The sequence below is a fragment of the Siphateles boraxobius genome, unplaced genomic scaffold, assembly GCF_051911475.1.
Source record: "Siphateles boraxobius isolate OS27281-9 unplaced genomic scaffold, OSU_SipBor_1 41, whole genome shotgun sequence".
NCBI lineage: Eukaryota > Metazoa > Chordata > Actinopteri > Cypriniformes > Leuciscidae > Siphateles > Siphateles boraxobius.
In genome coordinates, this window is record NW_027509042.1 from 28,375,297 (window position 1) to 28,392,245 (window position 16,949).

At 38.5% G+C, this 16,949-nt stretch overlaps 1 protein-coding gene and 1 long non-coding RNA gene across 4 annotated transcripts in view; both read left to right on the top strand.

Moving 5' to 3' along the window:
- LOC143706822 (uncharacterized) overlaps nt 1–16,949 on the top strand; it is a 458,129-nt gene that overhangs the window by 145,541 nt on the left and 295,639 nt on the right. The gene's annotated exons all lie outside the window — the stretch shown is intronic.
- Nucleotides 4,509–16,949, top strand: part of micall1a (MICAL-like 1a) — a 59,255-nt gene continuing 46,814 nt past the window's right edge. For 2 of the 3 annotated variants that reach the window (XM_077199057.1, XM_077199059.1), the window contains exons 1-4: nt 4,509–5,124; nt 6,041–6,089; nt 6,622–6,763; nt 13,524–13,624. In XM_077199057.1, the coding sequence (XP_077055172.1) occupies nt 4,982–5,124; nt 6,041–6,089; nt 6,622–6,763; nt 13,524–13,624 (435 nt within the window). In that variant the 5' untranslated portion in view covers nt 4,509–4,981. The remainder of the gene's footprint in view (nt 5,125–6,040; nt 6,090–6,621; nt 6,764–13,523; nt 13,625–16,949) is intronic. The other variant, XM_077199058.1, reaches the window with a different exon arrangement.

The following is a 16,949-nucleotide window of genomic DNA, read 5'->3' on the forward strand; positions in this document are numbered from 1 at the left end:
TAGGAAATTACTAGTCATCCAGTTTTTTATATCAGCTATGCATTCCGTTAATTTTGTGAATTGGTAAGTTTCGTTAGGTTTTGAGGAAATATAGAGCTGAGTATCATCAGCATAACAGTGAAAACTAATTCCATGTTTCCTAATGATATCTCCTAACGGTAGCATGTACAGAGTGAACAGCAGCGGTCCTAGTACTGAGCCTTGTGGAACGCCATACTGAACTTTTGACCGATAAGACATCTCTTCATTTACTACTACAAACTGATAACGGTCAGATAAGTATGATTTAAACCATGCTAGTGCAATTCCACTAATGCCAACATAGTTTTCTAGTCTATTTAATAGAATGTTGTGGTCGATGGTGTCAAATGCAGCACTAAGATCAAGTAACACTAATAGAGAGATACAACCACGATCGGATGATAAAAGCAAATCATTTGTGACTTTAATGAGAGCAGTCTCAGTACTATGGTACGGTCTAAATCCGCACTGAAAATCCTCGCAGATAGCATTTCCTTCAAGAAAGGAACACAGTTGTGAGGATACTGCTTTTTCTAATATCTTTGACAGAAAAGGCAAATTCGAGATCGGTCTGTAATTGATTAATTCTGTACGATCAAGTTGCATTTTTTTAACAAGCGGTTTAATCATAGCCAGCTTAAAGGGTTTTAGTACGTATCCTAGAGACAAAGACGAATTAATGATATTGAGAAGAGGATCTATGACCTCATGAAGCATCTCTTTCAATAATTTAGTCAGTATAGGGTCTAACATACAAGTTGTTGATTTAGATGAGTTAACGATTTTGCAAAAAAACTTCTTCTTCTCCTATAGCAACAGATTAATCAAATTTTTCCTCAGGGAGACTACAATGCACTCCCTGATGCGATACTGTAGTAGACGGTTGCATAGTTATAATTTTGTCCCTGATATTATCAATCTGATAAGTGAAGAAATTCATAAAGTCATTACTGCTGTGTTTCTTGGAAACTTCTGGGCTTGAAGCTTTCTTTTTCGTTAGTTTAGCCACTTTTTCAAATAAATACCTAGGATTATGTTTATTTTCTTCTAATAGGGTTGAAAAATAAGCAGATCTAGAGCTTTTAAAGCCTCTCTGTAAGCAATCGAGCTCTCCTTCCATGCAATCCGAAATACCTCTAGTTTTGTTTTCTTCCAGTTGCGCTCCATTTTTCTGGCTGCTCTCTTAAGGGCCCGGGTGTGCTCATTGTACCACGGCGTTGGACTACTTTCTTTAATCTTCTTTAAGCGCAGCGGAGCAACTGTGTCTAAAGTGCGAGTAAGAGAGTTAAAAGTTTCTGTTGCAATATCAAGTTCTTCTAAGCTATCTGGGATGCTGAGATGATGAAACTGATCAGGAAGATTATTGATAAAGCAATCTTTCGTGGCAGAAGTGATAGGTCTAACATATTTATAACACGGAGTCGGCTTTGCAGCCTTGGCTAAATGTGATTTACATGAGACTAGATAATGATCTGAGATGTCGTCACTCTGCTGCAGTATTTCAATGGCATCAACATCTATTCCATGTGATAATATTAGATCTAGAGTATCAAGAATCAAGAATCAAGAATTTTTTATTGCCAAGTAGTGTTGTGCACATACAAGGAATTTGCTTTGGTAATAAGGTGTTACCGAGGCTGCTATATTCAGCGCCAACTTGAGAAAAACAAAAAAAACAGCATGACATGAGGAGAGGTGAGGAGAAAAAAAAGGCGACCCCCAGACTATGCTCCTGTAAGGAGAACAGTCTGGGAACAGGAAAAAACACCTCAGCAACATTAGCACATAAACAGTACACTCTACAAACAAGACATTGCAACATGGTGGGGAGTGGGGGATGGAGGTAGTCCAGCCCAGGCAAGCAGCATCCGGTCCTGCAGCCATTATGGCGCTGGTCACAGACCCGCCTGTCAGACTGGGGGTACGAAGCGGCGAAGGCGTGGGATGGGGTGTGGGTTAGGTGCATATCTGTGTATGTGTAAGTTCATGTGTGTGTAGGCCTGGAGAGAGTCGCTAAGCCAGCACCATAATCTAGGAGCCTCAGTCCGCAGTGTCGTATGATTACGACAATGAGTAGGTCCTGACACGTGTTGTCTAATTCTATAGAGTACTAATTCTGATAGAAAGTCAGCAAATTCTTTGATAAAGTCTTTATGGTGCCCTGGTGGCCTGTATACAGAAGCCTGCAGAATTCTCAAACGTGAATTATCGTTTACACTATATATTTTTACATTTAGCACCAACACTTCAAAAGAATTATATTTAAAACTAGATTTCTTAGTGGTTTTGAAAATATTACTATAAATTACAACAAAACCTCCCCCTTTGCCTTTCGGACGAGGTTCATGTTTATAACAGTAATCTTGCGGGGTGGACTCATTTAAAGTAATGTAATCGTTTGGTTTTAGCCAGGTTTCTGTCAAACACAGCACATCTAGGTTATAATCTGAAATATCATTGACAATAAGTGCTTTTGAAGTAAGGGATCGAATATTCAGCAACCCAAGCTTTATCGTTTGCTCATCTGTATTATATCTGTTTTTTACTTGTTGAACATCAATTAAATTTTTAACCTTAGGTTTGGAAGTTTTTTGTATTTCCAAATTCGGGGAACAGACACAGTCTCTATATGATGATATCTAGGTGAAAGAGCCTCTATGTGATGGGATTTATCCATCGTATACATTACCATTGAGTGGTGTAGTCCCTATAGAGATCGCTAAGACATGTGACAAACTGGGCGGCAACGTCATCAGAACGCAAAGAATTATGGGTATGTTTGGCCCGTTTACATCGGTTTACATGGGCTGGCATAGCAGGCTAGTGTTCTGGCATGAAAAAATAAATAAAAATAGCGTGAAAAACAGAATATAATCCTACAAAATGCAGCGGGCTAAAGAAAACATTGTCGGACCATACCAGAAAACTGTCGTCCGTTCAAAAGTATGCTAAAGTTTTAAGCACCACACTCCTCGCTCTCTCTCATCTATCTGCATGCAATCGCAATTCATGTCAAGATTGCAATGCTGGAGTGTGTGCGTGTGTGTTTGTGCGCCCGCGAGAGAGAGAGGAGCGGGCGCGATCGAACTGTGTGTGTGTGTGTGTGTGAGAGAGAGAGAGAGAGAGACGCGATCGAACAGTGGAAACATAAAACATACTCCCTCATTTTGTTCATAGAGGTTATCATTCAACTGCAAAGTGTTTACTTATATTTGTGTAACTTACACACGCAATAAAACACAACATTGTGCTTTTGTCACACTCTAAACTCTTGTCAAGCTGTAACATACAACTGTCACCCACCCAAACACAGTTTTAAAAGCAACATCCAACCCCATTTCAAAACAGTCTGTGGGTTACATCTTTTGGACATTAATCATATCGCATTGGTTTTCATTTCTTTTCTTCAGAGCAGTTACATATTCTACATTGATTAAAAAAAATCAGATGTGTTTTTAATGGTAGTATAATTTTATACGAAAATCAATTATTTACCATTCAGATGAGAATAAAGTTAGGGTTCATTAAAATTAAGGAAAACAAATATATTGATCCGTTCTTAAAGGATAATTCAGGTATTTAGCACTTTGAGACGATTTTCTAGTTTGTTTTGGATGAACTAAGTTAATGTAGTGGGTAGAATTTTGACGATGGGTCCTGTCTCGACTTTTTGAATCTTTTAGAATCGCCTCTGACCGCTTCAGAGTGAGTGTCTACGAGCATACACAAACATGTCCTTAAAACAACCCGTAATGTTCGTTTTCAAAACTGTGCAAGAAGGACTATTGCAGTTTATAACACAGCAGGTAGACGGCATCTTGAACACTGCGTTCTTCCCTCCATGCAATCAAGTCTGGCGCCTTCTGTTTGTGCCGCGGATTCCCAAAATGCTTTGCGTTCACCACTGGTAATACGTCACGATGACGTCACATTAGCAATCTCTATAGCTACTGTAGGCTACAGTTATTTCTGCGTCTCCAGCACGGCACGTCAGCAGCCGTCATTCCATGATTGTGCACTCAGCTACGAGGATTAGGCTACTTTTGAAAAGTATTTTCTAGGGACAAGAAAGGGCCCTCAGCCTCAGCTCAGACGTCATGCCCACACTCCGTTAAACAAATGTTTCATCATCAGTCTGACTCGGTCTGACTACGTGAGACTAGGGGGCTGATGGATATGTCATGTCGTATACATTATTTAATTTTTTTTATTAATTTTTTTTTTGTAAAATGTAATTTTCACTCGATTAATAATTAAAATATGTTTTGCTTATTTCACTCTTTGTTTACATCACAGTTTTAAACACGTATAACAAAAATCTGAATTCGTTTTTGATAGACTACAATTTAAAAATAAAACGATTGAAATAGTATATTACTGCTGCCGTGCAAATAAGAATATGATATAAAGACCCATCAAGCCAGACAAGACAAATAAATGAAATCGTTTGGTAAGGTTTGTTTTGCATTTTGTACCAAATCGGACGTGACTTTTATTTTGACAATGAATATCTTGGCATACGAGTCTAAACCCCTCTGTCTGTACACCAAATTCGTCAGTACACGTTACGCCTAAAAGAGTATTAAACGGTTAGGGGTTGGGCCTACTTTATTCTGCTTTCTGACTTTGTATCTTTTTTAAATTGAACGCCGAAGTATCATTGCTTTCTCATTTTGAAAGACGGACAGTCAAGCCTGTAACTCAAGTTGTTGGATTTTGACTCCATTCGTGTGTTGATTTTTTGGATTAAAGACAGTCCGGTCAAAGCCCTACTGATCGTTCTCCATACGGCTTACTTTGATCGAATGGAATCGGAGAGATTTCAGAAAGCAGGATCTAACTGCACCGGATAGAGACATGTGGAAAGAGGTTTCTCATGAGTCATGAACTCCTCGGTCTTCATTTGTATTTCAAGATCCGGATCAGGCAATAAGTGTGGATTTGGGATTTAATCTCGACCATGGGCTCTCTAAAAGCTTTGCAGGACTGGTGCAGGAACCAGTGTGAAAGTTACAATAATGTGAATATTACAAACATGTCTTCATCCTTCAGAGATGGACTGGCTTTCTGTGCCATTATCCATAGAAACAGACCTGATCTCATGTGAGCATCTTTGACATGTTTTCATTTGTTTGTATTTTCCACTTCTCTGAATATGACATATAAGGTACCTCCTGAAATGTCATCATCTTAAATAAGTCAGGGCATCTTTAACAGATGGAAACGTTGTTTCCTTACATGCTTTTTGGAGATGTAGCTAGTATTGTGCTATTGTTAGGTGTGACTTGAAATAAACAGGAAGTGACAAGCTGTCTGGTTCACAATAGGAATAGTACAACCAAACATGAAATTTTGTCATCATTCATGCTGTTCCATTTTCTTTCTTCTGAAAGAACAACATTTGTTGTGTAAAATTAATTAAAATTAAAACAGTGAAGTAAAATGAAATCCAATGATTTAATCCAAGTCATTTATAGTGGTAAGATTACTTAGTATGATGAGAACATACAGGTTTATTACTTTTAAAAAAACTTTGTGTTGATTTAAAACGTATAATACATAGCTTAACATTATTAAATATATATTGTTAAATGTTATTTCACCTAAAGTACATTGCAGCAGATAAATACAAAATAATTCATACAAAAACAAAAATATTGAGGAATGGAGAATGTTATTTAAAGTGTCATGATTTGTGTTCCAGCCACACAGGCTTTAAAAGAGAGATTAAATGTACACATTGCAAGTAAATTGTATGTGAAGTTCACCCCATTTTAATAAAAATTAGAGCTTTGTTTTATTTGTATTGTAGTGTAATTCTAAACGCAGACAAAATCAGCTTTTATATGCAAAATTTGCTTTCAGACAAGAACATTAACAAAAGTCACACACACACACACACACACACACACACACACAAAAAGCCAATTATCATCTATACCTGTATATTTTTAATACTCATTGGGATGTTTTGATTCGTGGCTTTGCACTTGCTAAACAATTTTTTTTTGTCCCCTAGGGATTTTGACTCCCTCTCAAAAGAAAATGTCTTTGAGAACAATCGAATGGTGAGTATTACACAAACAGCTGACCAAAAACGAGATGGGGAGGCTATAATAATTATGACTTATGCTGTTGGTATAAATAATTAGGCAGAATAAACAGCTAGCTGTTGACAATTCTTAAATTGTATTTTAGTTTTTCATAACGGCTCTAGAAAGAGGAAGTGGTTGCAGCAAAGCACCTATATTTGTGTCAGTCATATGAATGTGTGTTTTGTTATAACATGTCATGTGGTTGTTGCAATTGTTAAAATATCATTTTGATCACGCAAAGCTGTGATCTGCTATTCTGAAAAGCTTTCTAAGCTAATGGACAACATCATTATGGACAAAACATGCCAATTACTCCTAAAACAAGACATTTAGGACTGGTGTATGGCTTTGAAAAAGTGTTTTTTTTAGTCCAACAGTTTTTTTTATTACTGTATTATGTGTATTTAGTATGACAGTATGTGTCATGATAAATGTTTTTTTGTGCTGTTTTTTGGTGGTTCATTCTCTGGTATTTTGCAACCTTTCTCTCTTTTTTTTTCCAAAGGCATTTGAGGTTGCTGAGAGTGAGTTGGGTATTCCAGCCCTGCTGGATCCAGAAGACATGGTGTCCATGAGAGTGCCTGACAGATTAAGCATCATCACCTATGTATCTCAGTATTATAACTACTTCACCAACAAATCTCACAGTGAGTATTGAACACCATAAATAGATATGCTGACTTATACCAATACTTTGTTTTACACCCACAAGCATGTCCAAGTGCTCCGTGCGTCTCTAAATAGACATTATTAGGGCAGTTATTGGATCTTGCCACAAGCAGACCTACTGCTTTTAATGAGGCACCACATGGGAATTTTATCATCATGCAATTAAGTGGTAGGGTAAAAGTTTGTCATAATGAGATGATATTTTAGGGTACAATTTAAATTTGAACAACCATAATAAAGTAACAATAGTTTTACATTACATATTACAATAACTTTACAATTATGTACATTCAGGGCTTGACATTAAAACCTGCCAACCCGTCAAATGCGGGTAGATTTCAGCAGTGGCATGTAACGCAGTCACTCCTACTAGTCATTTTGGCGGGTTGAATTTTATATACAGTTGAAACCAGATATTTACATACACTTCGGAAAAAAAAAACTTTTATTTCTTTACTGGCATACATTAAATCAGAATAAACTTTTTCTGTTTTAGATCAATAAATATTAACATTTTTTTATATTTGTTAACTGTCAGAATCGAGCGAGGGATAATTTTTATTCATCAAAGTCAGAAGTATACATACACTTCCTTAGTATTTGGTAGAATTGCACCGAAACTGTTTCACTTGGGCCAAACGTTTTGGGTATCCTTCCACAAGCTTTCTACAATAGATTGCTGGAATTTTGGCCCACTCCTCTTGACAGAACTGGTGTTACTGGGTCAGGTTTGTAGGCCTTCTTGCTCGCACTCGCCTTTTCAGTGCCGCCCACAAATTTTCTATGGGATTGAGATCAGGGCTTTGTGATGGCCACTCCAATACCTTGACTTTGTTGTCCTTAAGCCACTTTGTAACTAATTTGGAGGTATGCTTGGGGTCATTGTCCATTTGGAAGACCCATTTGCGCCCAAGCTTTAACTTCCTGGCTGATGTCTTCAGATGTTGCTTCAATATATCCACAAAATTTTCTTTTCTCATGATGCCATCTATTTTGTGAAGTGCACCAGTCCCTTCTGCAGCAAAGCAGCCCCACAACATTATACTACCACCCCCATACTTCACAGTTGGGATGGTGTTCTGAGGCTTCAAAGCTTCGCACTTTTTCCTCCAAATATACCGTTTATCATTATGGCCGAACAGTTAAATTTTTGTTTCATCAGACCACAGGACATGTCTCCAGAAATTAAGATTTTTTGTCCCCATGTGCAGTTGCAAACTGTAGTCTGGCTTTTTTATGGTGGTTTTGAAGTAATGGCTTTCTTCTCCCAGAGTAACCTTTTAGCTCATGGTGGTACAGGACTCGTTTTACTGTGGATAATGAAACTGTCTTGCCAGTTTCAGCTAGCATCTTCACAAGGTCTTTTGCTGTTGTCCTGGGATTGATTCGCACATTTCGCACCAAAAAACGTTCCTCTCTGGGACTCCGAGTCCGTCTCCTTCCTGAGCGGTATGATGGTTGTACATTCCCATGTTTTTTATACTTGCGTATTATTGTCTGAACAGATGATCGTGGGACCTTCAGGCACCTGGAAATTGCACCTAAGGATAAGCCACACTTGTGGAGGTCCACAATTGTTTTCCTGATGTCTTGGTTGATTTCTCTTGATTTTCCCATGATGTCAAAGAAAGAGGCTCTGTGTTTGAGGTGTGCCTTTATATGCATCCACAGGTGTGCCACCAATGAACTCAAATGGAATCAATTAACCTATCAGAAGCTTCTTAAGCTCAGAATGGAATCATTTGGAGTTTTCTTTTTGTTTAAAGACACAATAAACTTAGTGTATATATACTTCTGACTTTGATGAAAGTGATACAAAAAATACATAAAAATTATCCCTCGCTCGATTCTGACATTTAACAAATGCAAAAAATATGTTAATATTTATTGATCTAAAACAGAAAAAGTTTACTCTGATTTAATGTATCGCAGTAAAGAAATAAACGTTTTTGTGTTTTTTTTCTGAATTGTACGTAAATATCTGGTTTCAACTTTATAATGCATACATTTTTCAATTGTAGTCTTTTAAAAAGGCCTCTTAAATAATAAACTTAATGCAATGTAGTTTTGTCAAAAAATATTTAATTTGTCTTTGTATTTTTTGATACATTTTGAATAGATACCCAATACCAGCTGCGCTTTCTCGCTCTCTCATCTCTTCAACAGAGAGTTTATACACAAACCTCACACCCAAAGTGCGCATACATAAAGCCGCATCTCAGTACTAAATTGAGTTCTTTTTTACAGTCAAATCCACGGTCTCTGCGAGTATTCATGTAAACGGTCAGTTATGTGAACATAAAAAGTTGGAAAAGAAAATGCATGTGTAATAGTATAATGGATCCATGTGTCAGGTCTTAAAGTGACTGTAGCCTAATATACCTGCTGCCAAATTATGAGATAATATTAAAAATATCTATATGATACCCCATGGTATCGATTGTCAAAATTGTGGCAGTAAAAATGCTGAGTGGCTAGTAACTAAAAAATTTAATGTCAAGCCCTGTGTACATTATATTGTTATGTAGATAAAAGTATGCTAATCTCACCCCTAAGCGTGATTTCTTTTTTTCTCCCAAACCAGTTCAGCGGAAATTCCGCCCTGCAGCTAATTGAATTGGTTAAGGTTACAGTGATGGGTATGTTTAGGGATCAGTGTTTTGTGTAGGCAATCAGTACAGGGATTTACATGACCAATGAAATCTTTAGAATTGGCTGCAAGGTGATGAACTGGTTTGGGGGAAAGAAAAAAAAATCACTCCACCGCTAAACCTAACCACTTCTCAACAATATACAAGTAACAGGCAGATAAATGTACAGTAATAATCTTTATATATATATATATATATATATATATATATATATATATATATATATATATATATATATATATATATATATTTATATATAAATAAATTATCAAAACAATTTATATTGTTGAGAAGTAGTTAGGTTTAGGAATGAGGTTAGTAGACTATTATCTACATAACACTATAGAGGGTATGCATTGACGTCACTTTCCCGCCAGAACACACCCCCCTCAGTTTAAACTAAAGGTTGGACTCGATATAGTGTTCCTTATTCCACACGAAGTGCCAAATTAACCAGTTCGTCAAAGCCAAAGGGAGCTCGTTGGTGGCAATCTCATCTTGGATCTCCTCAACCAATCCAGCCCTGAACAGTTCTCACGGTCCATCGTCTCAGGCACAGGAAGTTGCTAACGTCTTGAATTATATTGCAAATTCTGTTACTGACCGACCGTACCAGCTGAGCCACCGCCTCCTCACCCTGAGTAGACCGGTTGAATAGCCTGACCATCTCCTGACGGAACTCATCAAAGGAAGTGCAAAAAGGAGCTTGAGCCTCCCATACAGATGAACGCAACCTTGGTCTGTTCCTCAGCCTATCGACGAGGCTGAAGGGCAAAAACCAGAAAGCATTGTGACAAAATGCAATCGACAGGAGTTAGGGTTACCATCATAGGGTGGCTGGTTGTTAGTATGAGGTTCCTACTCTTGACGGAGAGTGGATAGACCTGCGGTGGCGTCAGTTCTGCTAGCTGAAGTCTCCCTGCGTAGTTCCTGGAGATGGACGCTTAGATCTAACAACTGGAAAGTTAAGAACCCAACTTCACGAGATGTGGTCGTTAGCTGGGAGGCATACTGGCCAAAGAGTATGCCCTGCTGAGTAACTGCTGATCTGAGAGGATCTGGTACTGCTGAGTCCATAATTGGCCAGAAAGTTATGTCAGGGTAGCGTCCTCTGTAGATTGACACAACTTCTGAAGAGCCAGAATGAGGCGGTGTAGCGCAGAGGGGTGGGCTGAAGAGGCGGAGGGGCTGGCGGCTCTCAGGAGGCACGTTAAGCAGGACAGAGAAAAAGGCGATGGACGATTGGAGAGCAAGGCTGAATGCAGCGGAACTGCCAGGGAAAATCAGGAGGAGGTAGAGAAAATAAAACAAAAAAATGAAACCAAAAACTGGCAAAGATCCAACACGACACGGTAGAACATAAGACAAAGCGACTGGAACTATTGCTCACACATAGCTCAAACAACGATCTGGCACAAGACCACACACATGAGAGGGCTAAATAGAAGATAGAAGGAATTAATTGATACTGGACGGACAGATCAGCCCAGGAACATGACAATATGATTTTACCCCTAAATTCAGCATATTGATACAATTCAGCATATTGATACAACAGATTACTTGCAAATTTAGTTGTACATTCAATCTCAAAGCTCTTTCCTGATTTAGATGTGTTTTTCGCGAAATTCAAGCTGAAAACAAATTCTGCCGCTTATGGGTGTTACTGTAGTCACTCCGGCCGACGGTGACATCACGCGCATACCCTCTGTAACATAACACTATGTCGCTTGAAGAAGTGTTGTGCAAAATAAAAGTAAAAGTTTGCCATCATTTTAAATTGTAAATTTAAAATAAAGTTCATATTTTGTCACAATTGACTTTAATCAGATTAAAAACCTCTCCTTGCCAGCTGCACGCAACTTAAAGGGGCTTTCAGTAGCACTTAGACCTTGAATTTGATATCAGTTCCTGAACGATACTTTTTTCGATACCAATTTTATGAAATCCATTTTAACAAGATTACATTACCTCAAAAAAACTTTGGTTTTATTTTTTCAGTTTGTTGACTTTTTTTTTTTTTTACAGACTGAAAGACTCATATATACCCCTTTTCCACCAAAGCGTTTTGAGAGCCGGTTCGGAGCCGGTGCCTGCGCGCGAACCAGTTCTTTGTGTTTCGACAGCCAAAGAACCGGTTCTCGGCCAGGAAAACTGGTTCCAAAGCGGCACCAACTCTTTGCTGGACTAGAACCAGAGAACCGTTCTTTTACCACGTCATGCTTACGTCGGGGGCTGGGGGCGGGTTTAGATGTGTCCTAAACATCTTTTCTGACAGCAAAGCCAGGAGAAACATTTGCAGAAACACGATGTAGTCCGCCATTGTAATTGTTATGCTTGAAGTTGGCGCAAGCGTTTGTAGCTTTTTTTTAATTTTTTTTGTTGAAAACATTATGTAAGCAAAGAAGAAAACAGTCACAAAATAGAACAAATAAACGGAGAGAAAAAAAAGACAAGACAGGTGTACATAACTAATCAGAAAAGATTACATATCAAAGGAAAATATTAAAAGACTATTTTTTAGTCTAAAGAGTTTTTAAAGCCTTCTTGGTTCACGAGTTAGAGATAATCCCAAAGTAATGTTGTACTTGCAAGCGTTTCTAGCTGAGACGTAAAGCGACGTACACAGTGACGTAACGACGTCTTTCGCTGGGCGCTCTAGAAGTGGAAAAACAAACAGGTTCTGAGGAGGTTCGCAAGTTGAACCAACTCCGAACCAACTTTGAACCAGCACCAGTTCCGAACCCGTTCTTTTTTGGTGGAAAAGGGGTAATAGTCATATACGTCACTTCAGAGTTCCTACTGGCGTTGTGAATGCAACCAGGAAAATGGCCCTTATGGGGACATTTAGTTCTTAGGGAAGCACACTGGTGGCTATTTGCTAGAAAGCCCCTAAACATACAGGACAACAAATTACTTTATTGTATTGATTCTTTTTAGTGAATCATATACTTTCACCACATCCAGTGTGTAGTTTCATTCACATACAAATGACTCTTAGAGCCAATCAACATGATTTAGCATAAATGGTAAACTCGGGCTTATTTCAGTTATAATCTCCATTTTACTTAAATCCTTGCATTCTCCAAACCGCTTGTCCTCTGTAGTGTCATGGGATTCATGCATTTTAAAAGTTTGCTACAAGTTTGCCCAATCTATGCATTTAATTTATATTTATTTAAGAGATACAAATTTCAACACTACCAAGAATATCTCTGTAGATAGATACCACATATCTTAATTACGTAACAGACGTGAACTAACTGCAGTTTGAATAAAGTTTGACAACTTAGTTTGAATAAAGGAGCAGACACTGATCTACTTGCTCTACGTTTATTTAAAATGAACAGCGAACAATGAACGTGCTTTGTTTTAAATAAATCACACACAGTAAACAAAGCCTTAACAAAAAAAATTTGCAATGAACTGCAATTTAGACGCGCAAACTGGGTACAGCCGGTGCGGTGAGGCATACATGCTCGGGCAGATTCGGCTTGAAGTCGTTCATCCTCGGATGCGGCGCCGCGCGCGCTGTTACAAAAAAAAGCTGTGCACACAGCAATGCGAAACGGGGTCTTGCGCACCCAACGCGTCATTTTTGCACCTAAAAGAAACGGACGCGTCGAGTAAAAAAACAAGGATTTACTCCGTGTCAGTGCGCGCTCTGATCGGTAAAGGGGGCAGAGATTTCTCCCGAATCATCTCCAGCAGTAGCAGAAGCACCACCACTAACTTCACCTCCGTTTCCCTCGTAAGCTGATATTAGTATTTAAACATTCTCTATGATAAAAAATGTTTGTACAAATATTTTAATAACACGTTTTTGGCGGTTATAGAGTTCTAATGACGGTGTTCAACTATAACCGTCGGTCTCACGGTTATAACCGTCACACCCCTAACGCCACTAAACATTTGTTGGTGCAAACAAACCAGCTTTGCTGTTTGCGCAAATATCTTATCCATGCTGCACAGATTTTATGTCTAAGTGGTTGAACTTGAGTTGTATTCTCATTACATTAGTACTTTTAATGTAGAAAAAAAAGCTGGACACATGCTACTGAAGAACCTGTTTTTATTCTCTATTTAGCTGTCCCGACATGCATAAAAATCCCTGGTGATCCTGGCCGCATTAAACCAGCCATAAAGAGACCATTTCTTCCTCTGGAGGACTGTGACGCTCAGACTGAGGTAAAGAAGACATCTTTGTGTTTTTAAAAACTGACCTTTTCTTGTTCGGTTTCTTTTAAAAATCTGATTCCCTGGGTAGCGGTAGAACCAACAACACTATGTGCACAGACAAATGATCCTAAAATTTGCAGTTGCAGCATGAGTGGAGTGGAATTTGTCATTACAACACAAGATGGATGAGAGCATTGAGATTCAGTTTAGCCTGATTCCATGTATTCCAAGTCCAAATCTAATTTTGCTTCTCCAGAAAGGGGTCATCTGTCCACCTTATACAGTTGTGGCCAAAAGTGATCTCCATACAGGATATTGTTTTAATGACTCTAAAAGTTAGATTAAAACAAAATATTTCCCTCATATTTTTTTTTTTGTATATGTTACTTTTTATGGAAGAACAGCGGCCTGTTTCAGAAAAGAGGTTAAGTGAAAACTTGAGAATGTTAACCGTGAAATGAGGCAAACTCTGGGTTTTCCGTTTCAGAATGGGAGGTATGTCAAACCCGAGAAAGCAGAGTTAGTCAAGCCCGTTTCCGAAAGAGAGGAAACTTATACTCAGAGTCAGTTACCATGGTAACTTAGTCTGTGAACCTAACCTGGTCGGGAGCAGGTTTTCTTCTGTAAACCCAGAGTTTCTTGCGCTCTCCTCCCCTTTTTTAAAGAGGAAGCGGTGTTTAAACACTTTTTTCATTCTTTCTGTACATTTATTCATTGCTGTCTTTACCGCTGTTTTTACATTTTTTTTAATAAGATTAAGTCTATATAACTCCTTAACTGGCAACTGAAAATACAGTAGATTAGAGGTACATCATGTAGTTCTAAACAAATTCTACAGAATTAAACTCTGGAATTTACTGAAAATCAATAAAGTGTGTTCATCTGTGCACCAGAAGTTGACGGATCTTCCTCCTGCTGTTCTTCCACACTCTGGGGGTGGTGGGGGTATTTATTTGTCATAATTTCTGGTGTATTGAGTAGGCTACTTACAACTGCCTGGGGTTCTGTTGTGACAGGAGGCTCCAAAAGACAGATATTACCATCAGAATCTGTTGGGACCAACGAAAAACCCAACCAAAAGTAAAATAAAAGGAAATATCAAAAATACCCTATATAAAAAATAACACATTTAGACCTTTTACATTTTATGAAGGCCCTTGGATCTTCGGGGGTGACTGGCTCTGATGAAGTCCCTCCAGGAATTCCCTCAGCCAAAAATGCTGCTGCACTGCTAGACTCTGGATGCTATTTAGTTATTTAATATGTAAAATGTTTGTAAAGTCAGGTAGCCTACACCCATGATATGCTCAAGCCTTACCTAATTGAATTATGTTTTTATATTTCATTTTCAGCTGCTGCCACATTCTTTTAATGACCTAGCCTACATTAAAATTAAAATGAGGTTTAATAACATACTGTTCTTCCAGTTTCCCCTCTGATATTATAACAGTTGGGTAAGTTACTCTAAAATAGTTATTAATTACTAACTACAAATGACATCTTCAACAGTGTAATTAGATTATTTTTATTTTTTTTATTTTATTTTTTTTAAAATTAAAATTAATAAAAGATTAATGTAATAATTACCATCTCTAGAATGTATTGGTGTACTTATTACTTATTACTTTATATAAATCCCATATCAACCTCAACCACTTACCACAACCACCACAATACAAGGAGAGACAAGAAACTGCACTTTTAATGCTTTCAAATTATCAATTTACAATTGCATGAATTATTCTGGAATTTACTAAAATGTGTAGAGGGAGAAGGTTTCATTAAAAATATACCTTTTAAAAATGTATGTTAAATCAACTATTGTTTTATACAGATTTGTTCTATGGTCTATGCAGTAGCCTATTTAATGTAATTACATCAGATTTTATTTTAAATTACAGAGGAATTAAGAGTAATCCATTTAATTAAATTACAATATTTAAATTACTTGGTAATTAATTACACCCAACACTGTATAACAGTAATTACTCTTTTTGTTTGATGCTGTTGCCATGGTTACTCATATAATATCTGCGCTCCATTGATAATGGCTTTTTATAGTTGTGGTGCACGCGCTTAACTCAGAGTCAACCTACTCTGAGTTGAATGAGCTACCTTAATTAAGCTGTTCTGAAACCGAAAACTCAGAGTTTCCCATCTCAGGGTAAGTCAACTCAGAGTACAAGTTTTAACTCAGAGTTGGTTGAACCTCCTTATTGAAACAGGCCCCAGAACACTAATTTAAGATAACATAATAAGTTATTAATATTTAGTTTGTTCTCTCTTGTTTTTGTATGTGTTCATAACTTCTTTCTATGACAGCCTGGCCAAAAAATATGTTCACACAATTCGGCATGTCTCATTGTGTTATCACAAATAAAACAATTCACTCCATCACTCCAAGAACAACTGCGCAGTTGTCACGTGTCTGTCCTGTCTCGTATTGCACATGGGTGTCTTTGTTATGTTGGGCCATGTGCTCTTGTCATTGTTTGATCCCTCCCCCTCGTTACCTGATTAGTGTTTGAGTTCTTCCACCTGTTCCCGCTTGATTTGTTCCCTATTTAAGTCTCTTCTTGTTTGCTGTCTTGGTCGGATCTTTGTCTTATGTTACCCCTGTTCCTTGTGATGGTCTTCGTGTTCTTGGTCAGTGTTTGTCATTCTAGTTCAGTTCTGTTTTATGTTTCATTGATTATGTTTTCCCCCTTGTGGGTTTTTGCTTTGTGTTTTTGTTTTCATTTGTTAATAAATATCCTTTAACTGCACTTGAGTCCTCTTCTCCACTTTTTGTAAATTGGATCGTGACAGAAAGATCCGACCACTTGTGGACTCAGCAGCATGGAGGACGAGGAGTTTGACTGGGTGAATCCGGATGATAATTATATGGACGACGATTACTTGGATTGCCCGGACTACACCATCGCCACATTTGGGTCAACCCAATTTTCGTCCATCTGTAGGGACAGCTCTGGACCTACTTCTCGCCGTCACGGACGGAGAAGGAGGGGGAAATGCCCGTCTGCCCAGCGAGAGACTGTGAAAGTTCCGTCTGCCCAGCGAGAGACTGTTCACGTCCCGTCTGCCCAGCGAGAGACGGTTCACGTCCCGTCTGCCCAGCGAGAGACGGTTCACGTCCCGTCTGCCCAGCGAGAGACGGTTCACGTCCCGTCTGCCCAGCGAGAGACTGTTCACGTCCCGTCTGCCCAGCGAGAGACTGTTCACGTCCCGTCTGCCCAGCGAGAGACTGTTCACGTCCCGTCTGCCCAGCGAGAGACTGTTCACGTCCCGTCTGCCCAGCGAGAGACTGTTCACGTCCCGTCTGCCCAGCGAGAGA